General features: G+C 39.5%; 1 protein-coding gene and 1 pseudogene across 1 annotated transcript; one reads left to right on the top strand and one right to left on the bottom strand.

Annotated features, from left to right (window-relative positions):
• The first annotated feature begins 1,256 nt into the window (after positions 1–1,256).
• LOC113338848 lies at positions 1,257–3,741 on the top strand (annotated as a pseudogene).
• Positions 3,742–4,861: 1,120 nt separating this feature from the next.
• On the bottom strand, positions 4,862–7,810 carry LOC113338296 (U1 small nuclear ribonucleoprotein C-like). Its single transcript, XM_026583741.1, has 6 exons — positions 7,652–7,810; positions 7,460–7,502; positions 7,155–7,196; positions 6,797–7,061; positions 5,690–5,938; positions 4,862–5,203 (listed from the first exon to the last, which is right to left on the bottom strand). Exons 1-6 carry the CDS (start codon positions 7,657–7,659, stop codon positions 5,190–5,192), a joined length of 621 nt encoding a protein of 206 aa, XP_026439526.1. The 5' UTR covers positions 7,660–7,810; the 3' UTR covers positions 4,862–5,189.
• Positions 7,811–15,756: the final 7,946 nt, after the last annotated feature.

Genomic DNA, 15,756 nt, shown 5'->3' with positions numbered 1-15,756 from the left:
ATTCCCATAATCGATCAATGCGATACATATTCATTAACTGATTCTGATTGGTGTTCTTTGTGTTTAATCAACATCAATCAGAAACGGAATATATAAAGGACCATGTATGTCGAATCTGGTTTTGGTTCATCATTTTCATTAAACACTAAACCCAGAATCGGTATATTATATAAGTGTGTGTAATCTGATCACTGACATAAAATGTATACAGAAGATTTTTTGTGTAGAATCGATGCATATGCCGCACTACGTAAACCGATTCTAATTTTTGTTTCATTGTTCTCCATTAATTGTTCTTCAATCCCACATTGAATTTTGAGAAGCCAATTAATTTTTCCATCTCTATAGTCAACATTCAATACTTAACATCAAAAAAATCAAATTTTTTTTCAATTTTCATGATGATCAAAAACTAAAATCTAATCCCAAACAACAATCCAATTTATTTTTTTGTCAAACAATATTTTTGATCACAAACAAATCGGGTGATTGAGTTATATCCATTCAATCCATCCTTTTAATCAATAAGTTAAGTATAAAAACTTTGAAATTTTTTTGTCAAATTTTTCTAGAAATCAACTAGAATCGGTTTACATATATGCACTAACATATGTCGATTGTTGTTGATGTTTATCAAACACGAAGAAGATTCCCATAATCGATCAATGCGATGCGTATTCATTAACCAATTCTGATTGGTGTTCTTTGTGTTTAATCAATATCAATCAGAAACGGAATATATAAAGGACCATGTATGACGATTCTGGTTTTGGTTCATCATTTTCATTGAACACTAAACCCAGAATCGATATATATATATATATATATAAGTGTATATAATCCGATTATGATATAAAATGTATACAGAAGATCCTTCGTGAAGAATCGGTGCATATGCCGCATTACGTAAACCGATTCTAATTTTCGTTTCATTGTTCTCCATTAACTGTTCTTCAACAACACATTGAAATTTGAGAAGCCAATTAATTTCTCTATCTTTATAGTAAACACTGAATGGAATTATGGAAGTGATTGTTGCTACGTGGAAAGAGTGAATGTTTGATTTCCAACATTGTATTTATTGTTGACAAGTTTTTCTTGCTTTCTCATTGAAATCATGATTTCACATTGAAACACAACCAACCCACCATTTGAATTCTTTTCATTTCTTAAATGATTTCAGTTTTTGTTCAGAATCTTTATGAATTAAAATGGTGATCAAATTGTAGGTGGAATCCAAGAACAGATAAAGCAACTGCAAAAACAAGTTGTAGTTGTGGCAGAACAAAGGAAAGTAGAAGTAGTTATGTCAGAAGAAGATTTCTGTACTCAGGATGGTACAGTAGACAATCGTAATAACCCGGCTGACAAGACGAAAACAGGAACTTGGAAGGCTTGCCCGCTTATCTTAGGTAGTCACTCGTCTTTGTTATATCCGATTTAAGTTTGATTGTTATATAACAATGAGGTTTGCTGATTTTTTTATTTTGAAATTTGAACAGGAAATGAATGGTGTGAGAGGTTGGCACATAATGGAATAAGTACAAATCTTGTAACTTATCTGAAAGTGCAACTCAACCAACATAATGTTGTAGCCGTCAATAATGTCTCGAATTGGTCTGGAATTGTTATGTTACACCATTACTTGGAGCTTTTCTTGCTGATGCATACCTTGGAAGATACTGGACTATTGCAATTTTCTCTATCATCTATGTTTTTGTAACAATTCAATGCCACTGAAACTCTAATTTCTTTGAATGTTAATTATCGGTATGCATCTGTTCATGGACTAATCAGACACTCTTTACTGGTGACAGGGAATGGCGTTGTTGACACTGTCAGCATCCGTCCATGGACTAAAACCGCCTTGCGTACAGCCAAGGATTAAATTGCCATCCAAACGGGCTTCAAACTAAAATATTTTTTGTGGCGCTTTACATGATAGCTCTTGGTACTGGAGGGATTAAACCTTGTGTTTCATTCTTTGGTGCTGATCAGTTTGATGACACGGACCAGGGCCGGTCCTGGGGCAAAGCACCCAAAGCACCGTTTTGGGTAGCAAATATTTTGGGGCATCAAAAAAGATTTTTTTGTCCATTCTTCACTAGAAAAGTCAACAGCATTTCCAAATATTAAGAAGCAAAAAATGAATTTCTTAGATAGATTTCTGGTATGGAAGATGGAGTGCACTTTTGAATCAGTGAGGTATTAACATCCTATTAAAGGAAATGAAGTTTTTAGAGTTTTTAATAGATCATTAGAGTTCATTTTTTGATTTCATTATGCTTATAATCATGATCTAAAAAGCTAAATAGTCATTTAGTTTATTTACGGTGTTAATCAAATAATATACCATTTATATAAAGCCATGTACAAGGGCATCAATTTGTGTATCAGCTTTGGGGCATCACCATCTCAAGGCCGGCCCTGACACGGACGAGGTTGAAAAGAAGCGTAAAAGCTCTTTCTTCAATTGGTTTTATTTTACAATTATTAGCTGCATCAGTATTAGTTTTCATACAGACCAATGTTGGTTGGAGCTGGGGTTTTGGTATCCCTGCAGTTGCCATGGCAATTGCAGTAGTGAGTTTTTTCTCTGGTACTCGTTTATACAGGAACCAGAAACCAGGAGGCAGTCCCCTAACCCGAATCTGTCAAGTAATAGTAGCAACTTTGAAGAAATTTCGGGTCGAAGTCCCAGCAGACAAGTCTCTTCTGTATGAGACTTCAGATGAAGAATCTGTTGTTAAAGGTAGCCGCAAGCTCGATCATACAAAGACATTGAGGTAATTCCGCATTTCAGCTTATGCCTACACTAAACTCCTGCACTTAGATTGTTTACCAGGAGATCCTAACTAATTGAACTAACATTTTATACAATCAGTTTCCTGGACAAGGCAGCAGTTGAGGTACAAACGGATCACATCAATGGGACCGTGAATTCATGGAGTCTCTGTACGGTTACTCAAGTTGAAGAACTCAAAGCGTTAATCCGATTACTTCCTGTATGGGCCACTGGAATCATCTTTGCAACAGTATACCGTCAAATGGGAACATTGTTTGTTTTACAAGGAAGTAGCATGGACATCAGCATAGGTAGCTTTGAGATACCCTCTGAGTCTCTCTTCATATTCAATACTCTCAGTGTTATCTTCTGGGCCCCAGTTTACAACCGAGTAATCGTCCCATTTGCGAGAAAGTTCACTGGCCATAAAAATGGTTTCACTCAACTGCAAAGAATGGGAATTGGCCTCTTCATTTCTATCTTCGCCATGGTGGCTGCTGCAATTTTGGAGCTCTACAGACTAATATTAGTGAAGAAACATGACTATTACGACCGTCCGCACGTTCCCATGTCAATGTTCTGGCAAATCCCACAATATTTCATCATTGGTTGCACTGAAGTTTTCATGTTCATCGGACAATTAGAGTTCTTCTACGAGCAAGCACCGGATGCCATGAGAAGTTTGTGCTCTGCTCTATCGCTCACAACTGTTGCGCTAGGGAACTACTTGAGCACCTTCCTCGTCACAATTGTTACAGATATTAGCACAAAAAATGGGAAGCAAGGATGGATTCCAGATAACTCGAATAGGGGACACCTTCACTACTTTTATTTCCTATTGGCAGTTCCGAGTGTTCTGAATCTTGGCGCTTATCTCCTCGTAGCGAAGTGGTATACATATAAGAAGGCAATCGGGACTCTTCGTTAACCAGATGCGAATGTTCTTACACTACAAAACCTAGACTGAAGAATCAGTGTTATTGTACTATGGGTGTGAAATGTTTTTAGTCTTCACTTATTTTCTGCACTTTTAGCATGCTAATTTCTCACGCTTGATTACTGTTCTCTAAGGCAGTGTTTAATATCAGTATTCTGTTGGTATTTTAACTTCTCCAATGAAGTGGAGATATATTCAACTCTCCCAAGTATATATGATGATCCTCTGTCAATGGCAATTATAACAACCCACATCTCCAGATTTAACAATCAAAAGCAAACTTATTTCTTTGAGCATGCATTCTGCATGTTATCTCCTTGAGACCTTGCATTATTCTTTACAAGGAAAGAAAACTTCAAGAAAACCCTGTGAAACGGCACAATCTGCCACTTCAAAAATCTAATAGACTTTAAAGGTCCTGACTAGTGACTGCAAATTAAAATGTTGAATTGAAACTGGAAAGAACTAGGCAGAACTCTGAAGAAACCATATACAAAATGAAAGATATGAAATAACCACGAAGCGGATTACAACGTATTATTTTTGGAAAATAAGTATTTTTAACTGAATTAGTTTTGATATTTCTCAATGGCAAATTTAACCCCTTTTCATCAAAGTTGGCCGCAACACAGAGCTAAACCAAGCAGGGTATACGATGACTACACCAAGAACAGCCAGAAAACACAGAGCTAAACCAAAAGCAAGTTCAAGCAGGGTAAACGATGACTACACCACAAACAGCAATAAAAGGAAGAACGCACAAAGTTACAGAAATACATGAAAAAATTGAAAATAACCTCAGGTAGTCCACGATTCTGATAATTTCCCAAACGAACAAGAAAATATAAAATAGTGGATCCGAAGAGCTAGTTTAATAGGAGTTCTATTTGGCTCTAATATAGCTCGCTCACTCAATTTTTACCCAACTGTGTTTTAAATTGCACAAAGCCTAGGAAATTTACAATGCTTCAATCACATTTTTAAGAAGAATGAATTACCTTTCAATTACCTTTAACCTGCAAAACCTCCTACCCTCTAATTTCTCAGCTCAGGAGACAACTCATGTGTTGGCAACTTGGCATGAAGTTGAACCCCCTTCATGCGTCTGGCCAAGGTGAACTATAAAATCAGGTAAGAAATCATAACAAAATTAATAGTTGGTGACTGATATATAGAGCAAATTTAGATTTCAGTTAAGCAGGTTACCAGGTCCAAAACACAAACCAAAACCTAATTGGTGATTCAAGACTACATAAATTCAAAATTTACAGAAACAGAATTTTAAGAGCATAGATTCCAGTATATTATACTAATAGTATTGTTGCTCACAAGCTTCTCCGATGAAAACTTTGAACTGTTACACATCGATGCAACATGTTTTTCAAACCCTTCAAAATATCAACTCTGACTATCAAGGGATGAAGTGTAACATCATATATCTGCACTCTGGAATAGCTATGTTAAAGTTCAACTTTGATCATCTGCACGAAAATTACAGCATAGCATCAGTTTCTAAAGTTTACATAAACAATAACAAAAGGATATGATTGCAAGTTGAGCAATGCAAGACGACTTTTGAGTCTGCATCGAGGTAATCTTCACTTAACAAAATTACATGTAATAGATGATTGCAAAAGTACATTTCTAATGACATAAATGGAAATAAAAGAGGAGTTTTTAAATAAATGGAAATCCTGTTCACGAAGTTGAGCCTTAATGATAGACCATTAAGGGACGAGGTTTTGACGGTTACTAGGGCCATGCTGGATCAAGTCTCCACAGCGGGGAACCAGTGAACCAAATTGGATAGCCAAGCATCACACAAGATGTTCTATACAGGATCATTCAAGAAAATGGGGAAACACGTCATGACTAATTTGACAAATTAATAATTGGCATTAAAAGTTTAACCATCAATAATCCGATATGCAAAAAAGTAAGCAGACATGAAGGAGCAGTTATACTACCTTGAGTTGGTCTCTGTAAACCTGAGGCAGCATTGTTAATGTTATATCCATCGAAAGCTCCACTTGTAGGAGGTGTTGGATTGCCTTGATACATAGCTCCTGGATTAGGGGGCCCATTTGAAGTAGGGGTTGTTCCCCCAGGCACAGTTGGTGGAGGAGCCATGGTGGGAGGCCTTGGCAGACCATTCATTTGCATGGGCATGGAAGGAGCACCAGGTGGAGCCATTGACATTGGAGGACCACCATAACCTGAAAATGACCATCCAAAGAGATTAAAGACATGAAAACTGGAAAGAGCATATGTGCAGCACTGCTGCATAGTCACAAGCATACCCGTGCATTGGAGTTTGACTAGAATCTGTTTTCTTTTAAAATAAAGAACATGCTAAAAAATCAGACTGTACAAGAGAAGACTTTAGATTTGGTGACTAGTAGTCTAAGTTGTGTGCAAAAGAGGTCATCTAACCTGGATAAGATAAATAAGTTGAAGATTTTCCTCAATTACAGTATCCTGAAAGTCGAGAGAAATGGAAGTTAGAGTTCAATGATCCCCAGAGGTTCTAACCCAAGTTTTCTATTAATTTATGTTCAAAAGCTTGGTGCATACAAATCGTGTTTCCCCCAACCAATAAAATATGTGGGACGCGAGGGATTATATTCGCTACAATACTTACCCTAGGCTAGGTTGAAGAGACTCCTGTTTCTCATGCCACGACTAGGCTAATTATATCCAAGAATAATTAATGTGTTCTTCTATGCTGCTGCGGCCATGGTTTTAAAATGTGGTGTTTACTCACATGTCTTTATAATTATAAAAGGTTAGGGAAGATGTATGATCTATGAAGAATCATTGTTTCTAACTCAACCAGATTTGTCATCTCAGAGATAAAAATTAAAGATCTTAGAATTGAATTACATAGTGCTCACTGTGAAAATCTTAGTGCCAGTGCATCATTGCATGCATCTGTGAGCATCTACGAATCTTTACAAAAACGTCATTTCTTATGAAACTTAAATTAACCCAACTGCAGAACAGCTAAAACATTTGCAGTTTGCAAACAAAAATGCTGTAACAATGAGAAACAAATCGCACAAAGTTCAACTAACCTGGAATACCAGCTGGTCGTGGCAGAACAGGTGGTCTCATCATCCCAGGGGGTAATTGACCGGGCATCTGTGATCCATACATAGGCATACCAGGTGGAAGCATGATTGGAGGACGAGGTCTCTGTGGGAAAGAGGCAAGATGCTGGTTGAAAGCACCGCCAATTTGTGGGAATCCTCCAGCACCAAGATGCTCTTTGATCTTCTGATCAATCAAACTTTGGGTTTGTTCCTGTTCGAATTGTTGATAATACGTACGAACATTTGCCTAAAAGTACGCAGATTAGATATCGCTTAACACAACACATAAATTTCTAAGAGAAAACATAAAAAGAACGTGTTCATTTTTAAAATACAATACCTTGTGTTTGTACCCAGAATTGTGCTGCTTTCTGACAGAAGGCTGATAACAAGGAAATATGATAGTTAGAATTACAATGAGGATTCGCTTCACTACCAGAAAAAGCTTAACTCACAATCATACACTGGCTATGCCAACCAAGGAACCCACTACACACATAGACTAAGTACACTAAGCCAATATGAACAATCATCAACTAGAAATCTAACCAAAAAAACCTTTAATTGTTAGAGAGCTAAGAACCAATTAAACAAAATACATAAAAATTTCTGAGAAAATCGAAGGATGAAAATTAGGTCACTTACCGAATCATGAGTCAAGTAAGTATCGCAATAGTCACAGTAGTATCTGCAAGAAGTCACGAAAAAAACAATGAAAAAACATCAGTCCTGAATAACAAAGATGATGATGAAACCCTTATAAGTTAGCTTATAAAACATGATGAATAAGCTTAACAAATCAAAATATATTGTTAAGATAGAATATGAAGACTATACCGAGGCATGGCTCTCAATTCTTCAGATCCTTGAAGAAAACCCTAAACCCGTAGCGCAAGCGAGCGAGTGAAAGAAAAGAGAGCTGTTTAATCAACGTCTAGGGTTAATGTTTTTGGTTCGAATGGTACGAAATACCTTGTTTTTATGTGGAAATAGGGTTATAAGCAAGGTTTGAAAAACAGGTCACCACTCAGCAAAGTTTGAAAAACACTCGTTTTTTCTGAAAAAACGGCCGTTATAATGGTCATACCAATATTCCGTGATCGTGAGGGTCCCCAAATCCCGTGCCTATAAATCCGATAAATTGGAAATAACGTCAATTTTTTAGGATTGTTTTTCCGTTTTCATACACGTTATAACTGTTTTTTTTAAAATTGAATTTTACGTTTTTTTGCTTCTAAATAACATTTTAAAGCGAGTTTTTTAGACCATTTTTTCCGTTTTCACGCCTGTTATAACCGTTTTTATAGAGAGAAAAAATTTAAAAATGTTTATTTAATGTTTTTTATTTTTTAAATTAAAATTAAAAAAATTATAATTAATTTTTTGAAAATTAAAGAATAAAATAATAATATATAAAAAATGTCGTAACAGCGTTATTAGACCCGTCATAACTGTTTTCACGCACGTTGTAACCGTTAGATAGGAATTTCAGATCATAATTCTTTTTTATATTCTGTTTAACTGTTATAACGCCCGTTATTTTAACACAACATTTAAAAAACGCATTTTTCCTAAATAACATGTTTTTTGCCCGAAACATGTTCACACCCGACAAAACGCAGTATAACGGTCACACCCAGTGGTTGTGACCTGAGGCGTGACCCGTTTTTCAAACCTTGCCACTCAGGTCACAACTACTGGACGTGACTGTTATAATGCTCTTTGACGGGTGTGAGCACGTTTCGGACAAAAATCGTGTTATTTAGGAAAAAAACACGTTTTTTATACGTTATTCTAAAACAACGGGAGTTATAACGGTTAAATAGAAAATAAAAAAGAATTATGGTTCGAAATTCCAATCTAACGGTTACAACGTGCGTTAAAACAGTTATAACGGGTCTAATAACGTTGTTATAACGTTTTCTATAGTATTATTTTATTCTTTTATTTTTTAGATACTCCATCTGTTTTTTATTCACTTTTTCATTTTAGCCTAAAAATATGCCAAATTGAAAAAATAGAAGTATCTCTTTTTCAGAAACGGAAAGAATATTAGTATTAATTTTTCAATCTTTAAATTAAAATATAAAAAATATTTTCTCAGTATAATATGTCAATATAATTTATATATTTTCTGTATACGTCTCATTAAACTGAAGATTGTATGAAAGCTTAAACATCAAAATATACTTTTTTTTTTGTTTTTTAAGTATTTCTTTTGTGATGGGTGTTCTATTCTTTCAACTGGAATGTGAATCAAGATGTTTTAATTTTTAAGTGATAAAATGTATTATAGTTTAGTTGTACGTATGAATTACGGGAAAAATGACGCAATTTGCAGTATTCATCATCAACCTATCAATGTGACAGAAAAACTGACAAGGCTTGTAAATCGGTAACAATCTCAGACTTATGCCGGTAAATCCTGAGTCGAAATCCCAAGTGTTTTACGACTCAAACAAAAAATCGTATAAATTGTACCTACTACTTTTATTATAAATGTCGTTAAATATTTTACTTCTCGCAACTCGGTGTACTAAGAGTTCGCATTAATATATATATTACGATGTTTCAAAGGGCAAAAGTTGCTACACATACTAGAAACGCCGCTAAATTAGAGTCCCAAAAAGGGGGTTTTCTTGTAATGCATGCAATCCTCTGGGATCAGAAAACATACACTTTCAATGCCTTAAATGATATTCAAAATCGATATTGTTTGAGGGTGAAAACGGTTTCTGCTGATTTTGGTAATTGCGCGTGAGCGGGTGAGAAACGAGTCTAGACCCTAAACAATGTACTGCAAGGGAGTACTTTAGATTCGAGAGATCAATATGTACAAATCCGGCATAAACCAAGAAATGGTCATTCCAGACTTGCTTCGCTCACAAAGTGAAGGAGAAAGGTTGGTTTTGGGGAGGGAAGCGAAGAGAGTGTTGAGACCAGAATAGTTGTTTGACTTGTATCAGAAAGTGAAAGCTAACAGATGGGAAAGCTAACAAGTGATTTCTGAGTGTTGTATGTTCCTGACCAGAACTTGTTGTTTTGTGGAAATAGGTAAGACCTATTTATACAATTCGTAACCCAAACGTACTCTGGTCTCGTAAGAAATAGAAACGGCTGAGTAAAGTGGAAGGAGGTGGTAACGGGTAACGTCTGGAATTGATGTTCCATAATGAAAGAAACGTTTTACCATTATTCCTTGCATTTACTAACCGACTCATTCTTATGAAACTCTCTTGTAAAGGGAGTAGTGTACGCCACACGCTGTAAACCGCCAAACCAAAACCCTAATGATCATCTCCAGTTTGTGACATGTGTTGATTTCTCGAGTGTTTTCATGGGAAAACGTGTAGCATGGTGTTACGTGTGGCATGGTGGCATGTCAATGGCCATGGTAGAGTCGGCATGGCTTTGCCATAGAATAGGCGCGGCCAAATTAGGGTTTGGGTGCAAACCGTGATATTTTGTCTTTGGGCTGTGAGTTAGGTGGCGAACTTGAAAAGTCGAGATCCGCATCTCAGACGGAAAAGATAGCCGCTGATTATTGCAACCCTCCATTTTAGAAGCCATCATCGAGCATGGATTTGCCATAGAGTAGGCGCTGCCAAATTAGGGTTTAGGTGCAAACCGTGGTGTTTGGCCTTGGGCCGGAAGTTTTCCATGCGTTTTGGTGGAAAACTTGGAGAGCCGAGATCTGCATCTCAGATGGAAGGGTGGTTGTTGATCGTTGCAACCCTTCATTTGGGAAGCCAACGACATAGTTTAAGGCCGACATGGTTTTGCCATAGAGTAGGCGCGGCCAAATTAGGGTTTAGGTGCAAACTGTGGTGTTTAGCCTTGGGACGGAAGTTTGCCATGCGTTTTGGTGGCAAACTTGGAGGGTCGAGATCTGTATCTCAGATGGAAGGGTGGCCGTTGATCGTTGCAACCCTTCATTTGGTAGCCAGCGACATAGTTTAAGGTCGGCATGGCTGTGGCATAGAGTAAGCGCGGTCAAATTAGGGTTTAGGTGCAAACCGTGGTGTTTGGCCTTGGGATGGAAGTTTTCCATGCGTTTTGGTGGCAAACTTGGAGGGTCGAGATCTGCATCTCAGATGGAAAGGTGGTCGTTGATCGTTGCAACTCTTGGTTTGGTAGCCAGCGGCATAGTTTAAGGCCGGCATGGCTTTGGCATAGAGTAAGCGCGGCCAAATTATGGTTTAGGTGCAAACCGTGGTGTTTGGCATTGGGCCGGAAGTTTTCCATGCGTTTTGGTGACAAACTTGGAGGGCCAAGATCTGCATCTCAGATGGAAGGGCGGCTGTTGATCGTTGCAACCCTTCGTTTGGTAGCCAGCGACATAGTTAAGGCCGGCATGGCTTTGGCATTGGCACGGAGGTGCGGCTGGCATGGTTGGGATGCCTTGGCGCAAAGGCGTGGCTGACATGGTTGGCATGCCTTGGCGCAGAGACGTGGATGCATGGTTTGTCATTGGCACGGTGGGAGAATTAGGGTTAGGAAAATACAGAGGTGATGTCAGTTAATACTAAGGGTTATGCCGTGGAACATGACACATGTATAAAAAAAAGGTACCCCGGTAATTCTTACGCAAGCACGCTGATTAATTCAATAAATGTGTTATTGGTCATAGTAACGTCATGTCAGATTGCAGTTTTACGATTTTATCCCTAAGCTAAAAACCACCATCAACACTAATTCCCCTGCTTAGCTCGGAACATGAGCATTGTTGTGAGGTAAGCATAAGATGATACAAGGACAAAAATTAAAGCAACGGGTCATGAAAGATGGATAGGAAGATTCGTCTAACCTTTTTCGAGAGTGTTTTTTTTTAGGAATCTGTGATCCTTGATTTGGCGGCCTTGCATGAATTCTACTTGCATCATTACATGGAGGCGCTGGCTTAGCAAGTTCTTGGTGTGGCTAGGAGTGTGAGCCGCAAGAATTGCACGGCTTGGAATGGGTCGCGGGCGTTGCGCGGCTTGGAATGACTTGGACGCGGCTTGGCTCGGCTTGGTGCGACTTGGGCGGGACTCGGCTCGGTTTGGTGCGACTTGGGTGCGACTCGGCTCGGCTTGGTGCGGCTTGGGCGTGACTTGGATCGGCTTGGTGCAGCTTGGGCGCGACTTGGATCGGTGCGGCGCTGACATGTTGTGGCATGGGATGCTTGATACGGTGTTGTCTTGTCTTCGCGGGCCCAACTGCCTCTTGACTCAAATAGGAAGTCATTTCGCTATCCAAACTCCAAAGTTTCGCACCTATAAATGGGACCGAACTCTCCCTTTTGTCTCACACCTTTGTTCTCCTGGATGTACGGTAGCAAATAAAGCGAGCAAGTGTATTCCAGGTATGTCTTTCAGCGTTTCCTTTTCAAGTTGTTTTTCTTGTTTCCTGGTGTTGATGCAAACCCTAACCATAGGCATGCCTTCCATAAATCCGTAGAAAATATTGTCTCTTTGTCCCGGTGCAAACCCTAGCTGTAGGTAGGCTTTTAATGACTTGTAGAAATCTTTAGCGTGAACACCGCGGTAGCGTTGAGCACCTCAATTATTATGCAATAGTAGGTATGCATGGGTAAACGACTACCATCGATCCCTTTTTCCATGAAAAACTAGTTGTGTAGGGTTTCCTTTCTTTTGTGGCGTGGCCATGTGTCGATTTTCTGCGGTGGAGCATGCCTTCTTGGCCGGGTGTGTGCTTCCATTGTAAGGTATGGTTTTTCCAGGGGTGTGCCCTCCGTGGTTGTGTAGAGTTTGCTAGCCTTCATTTCTTCGGTAATGCGTATTATGACTTGTGATTAAAAAAAAGGTTGGCTCGCGTATGAAATGGACTCTCCGTTGTCGACAAAATAGCTCTCGTGCACTTTGTAGTAACTTCTTTTATTTTTCTTTTGGCGTAGATAATTTGTTAGCGGAAGCAACATAAAAAATTCTGTTGGGATGTCGCCTGAGGAGAGCCCCGTTGTGCCAAAAGACGTTGGCAACTCTAATCCAAACGTGGATGATGAATTCTTCACGATATTTTCTGCTAGGAGAAGTTATCTTAAGCATGTGCTGATTCTTCTGACCGGTCCGGAGAGTGATGGAGGGGCTTGGTCGGTCTCGCCAGGGGACGTTATATGGTTTTTCCTTCAGAGGAAAGAGTATTCTGCCTCTCCTGTTGATTTTAAAATCTCCGTGAGTCCTTTGCGTTCCTTTGACAAGTGGATGCAATTTATGATGAGTCAAGACTGTGTAAGAGCTAGCTTGACCAAGGCACAAATCATTAAAGATGTCGCGGCTTCTGCATCACTTCAAATCAGGAAAGATATCTTAGGTTTGGTTGCTTTTATTTCCAGATGGTGCCCAGAAAATCATACGGCCATATGCAGGTGGGGTGAAATGACTATCTCCTTAGAAAGCGTGGTCGTTTTGTTGAATCTTCCCATAACAGGAAACCTCAACATTGAGTTATCAGAAGATGAAGAAGGAATGCGCGCTGCCCTGGTTGCAAAATCGAAAGGGTTCGTTCGGAAGAAAAACGAGACAAGGTGTTTCTATAGCTAGTGGGTATCTCAATGGTTTCCTGATGGGTTGGAACCTGATCAAAATAGTAGTACATTCACGTTGCGGCATTTTTGGCCCTTTGGTTATCCAGGGATATTTTCGATGATGGCTCTGGTAAGAAGGAGATAAGGCCAGAGCTTGTCAAGTTCTCCATAAAATTAGCGAAAGGTGTCATCCTCCCCATTGGTAGCTTGTTTCTCGGATCTCTGTACACACACTTGGATCATCTGGTTGCGGAATGCGTGCTTCCAATGGCTACATGAAAGTGGACTCCTATGTTCATGCTGCTTTCCTCCAGGCATGGTTATGGGAGCACTTCGAAAGATACGCTCCTAAACCGTTAGCTTCTTTTCCCGAGTTTTGTGGTGGTTCGAGGATACTTCGTCAGTCGAATAGGCCCCCAAGAACCGGTTCAAAACTGGTTGATTTCCTCGACAGCTCGTACACGATCAACTTTCTTCTATGGGACCCGGTGTGTACATCCATAGTCCAGGTTAATACTTTTGCTTCTGCTCCGAACATGTCTTTGCTTTCTGACGAAAGGAAAATGAGCGTTGGAGCGGTTGTATTCATGCGAAGTTGTATCCATGGTTATATACCGTCTTTCTTTTGAGGCTCATGTCTGGCAGTCTCTTATAGTATTGATCGAGCGTCTCGGCATATGGGTTTCGACCAGGGGGTCCCTCCCGTACGTCATCCGGTAGCCCCAGGGGACTCATTACCAGTCGTCCTTGATGCTAGTGTTCTCATGTCGGGTAAAAGTCTCCTTTTCTTGCCTTCGGAAAGAAATCCTTCGACTACCTCCAAGTATAATGCATTATGGCAGAGTAAGTTCCTCTTCATCCAGCAATTTGTGAAAACTGTAGCATAGAATACCCACGGTAAGCCTTCTCTTGCGATCCTAGCAAAGCATCCGTTGCTGAGGGATCTTTCTTTGACCAAACGAAATCCCCTAGCCCGGACGTGGATGGTTCCCAGAAAAAGGAGCGGAGGCCTAAGGACCGTGCAGGTGGTTTCCAGTCGGGCCCGTCAGCTCTCGTGACTTTCCGTCCCTTCAACACACGGGTACGCATGGATCCTTCTAAATTCGACTGATTCGCCCTAACTTTCCGTTTTTCTCTCTCCCTCTCACCCTTTTAAAAAAAAAATACTTTTATTTCCGAATTTAGGGTCTTGAAGACGCGAACCCGTTTGCTAGGCTTTCGCATAATCAGAAATTGGAAAATAAGTCCCCTGAAAAGGGTCCAGGATCCAGTGGTGAAAACGTTTCTGTAGGTAATGTCGAGTCTTCTTCTGGCGAGCCCGCAAATGAGTTGGTAATTTTACGCATTCTTCTCCTCTTTTTCCTCTTGTTTTTGGAGCAAAACTAAATTGTAATGTTGCAGGGAGTAAGTGTTTCTGGAGGCGACCTTGAGGTGGAGACTCACCATGATGAAGGTCCAATCGTGGAAACCACGCCCACATGTGGTTTGGAAATGTATGTTGACAGCGCCAAAACCCAGGTGGTGGAAAGTACTTTGGCGACCACCGGTGTAATCGTGGTTAGGAATCCTTTGTCAGTCACAGTTTCGGTTGCAGACATCATTTTTGTGCCTTCATATTTGACTCCTCACGAAGATCATGTGTTGATTAGAGGCTTCAGCGTGCCATCTAAGCATGCAGAGTTGTATACCAGGATATGGAAAAAGTACGGACATATTGCCACGACCAAGAAGCTTACTAGCCGATTTTCATTAGTCAAGCGTGTGGAAGAAGCTTTATCTTCGATCTAACATATTGCAACTTGACTGGTCACATTGTTTCTGGAGATGTGATCACGAGCTGGAAGTTTCACCGGGATATGTGCATAGATCTTGAATTTAATGTTTCCTGGTTCTGCAAGGGATTTTCCGAGATCCAAATACTGCAAGCTGAAATGGTTGACGATTCTTCCGCAGATTCGATTAATCATCAGGAGGTAGAGGTTGCTAAGTTGTCCCAAGAGTTGGAGAGGTTATATCAGGAGTTGAAACTGAAGCAGGCGTCCCTTCAAGATATGTGGGACGTCTTCTCCAAGAAGAACGAGCCGTTGTGGAGTGATTTTCCTTGAGCGTGTTACTTTTCTGAAACTTCTTTCCTTAGTGTTTTTTTTTTCCGAAAGTCAAAGAGACGCCTAATTTATGGTTCGGTTTTTCTTTTGGATTGATAGATGATTGCTTTTATAAGAGTTTTTGGATTATTTTGGGATAATGGTCTTTTGATACGTTAAGTCTGAGTTGCAAGTGTATGTATCAAATCATCTAGGAAAATTGTGAAACCTTGAATGTTGAATGATGGGGGAAGGTATGGGATGAAACTTGGGAATAACATTGTGTTTGGTTTCAACGTGTAAACCCACAATAATCAGTTATGCTTCCTGAC

This window comes from Papaver somniferum, unplaced genomic scaffold (genome assembly GCF_003573695.1).
Source record: "Papaver somniferum cultivar HN1 unplaced genomic scaffold, ASM357369v1 unplaced-scaffold_19, whole genome shotgun sequence".
NCBI lineage: Eukaryota > Viridiplantae > Streptophyta > Magnoliopsida > Ranunculales > Papaveraceae > Papaver > Papaver somniferum.
The sequence above is the reverse complement of the archived record's forward strand: the minus strand, read 5'-3'. Positions and strand labels throughout refer to the sequence as shown.

Excerpts from the sequence above, each read along its gene's own strand:
- LOC113338296 (XM_026583741.1), bottom strand. Across the intron at positions 7,197-7,459 it reads CTTACTTGACTCATGATTCG|CCTTCTGTCAGAAAGCAGCA; the intron begins GTAAGTGACCTA and ends CCTTGTTATCAG. Across the intron at positions 7,062-7,154 it reads ATTCTGGGTACAAACACAAG|GCAAATGTTCGTACGTATTA; the intron begins GTATTGTATTTT and ends GCGTACTTTTAG.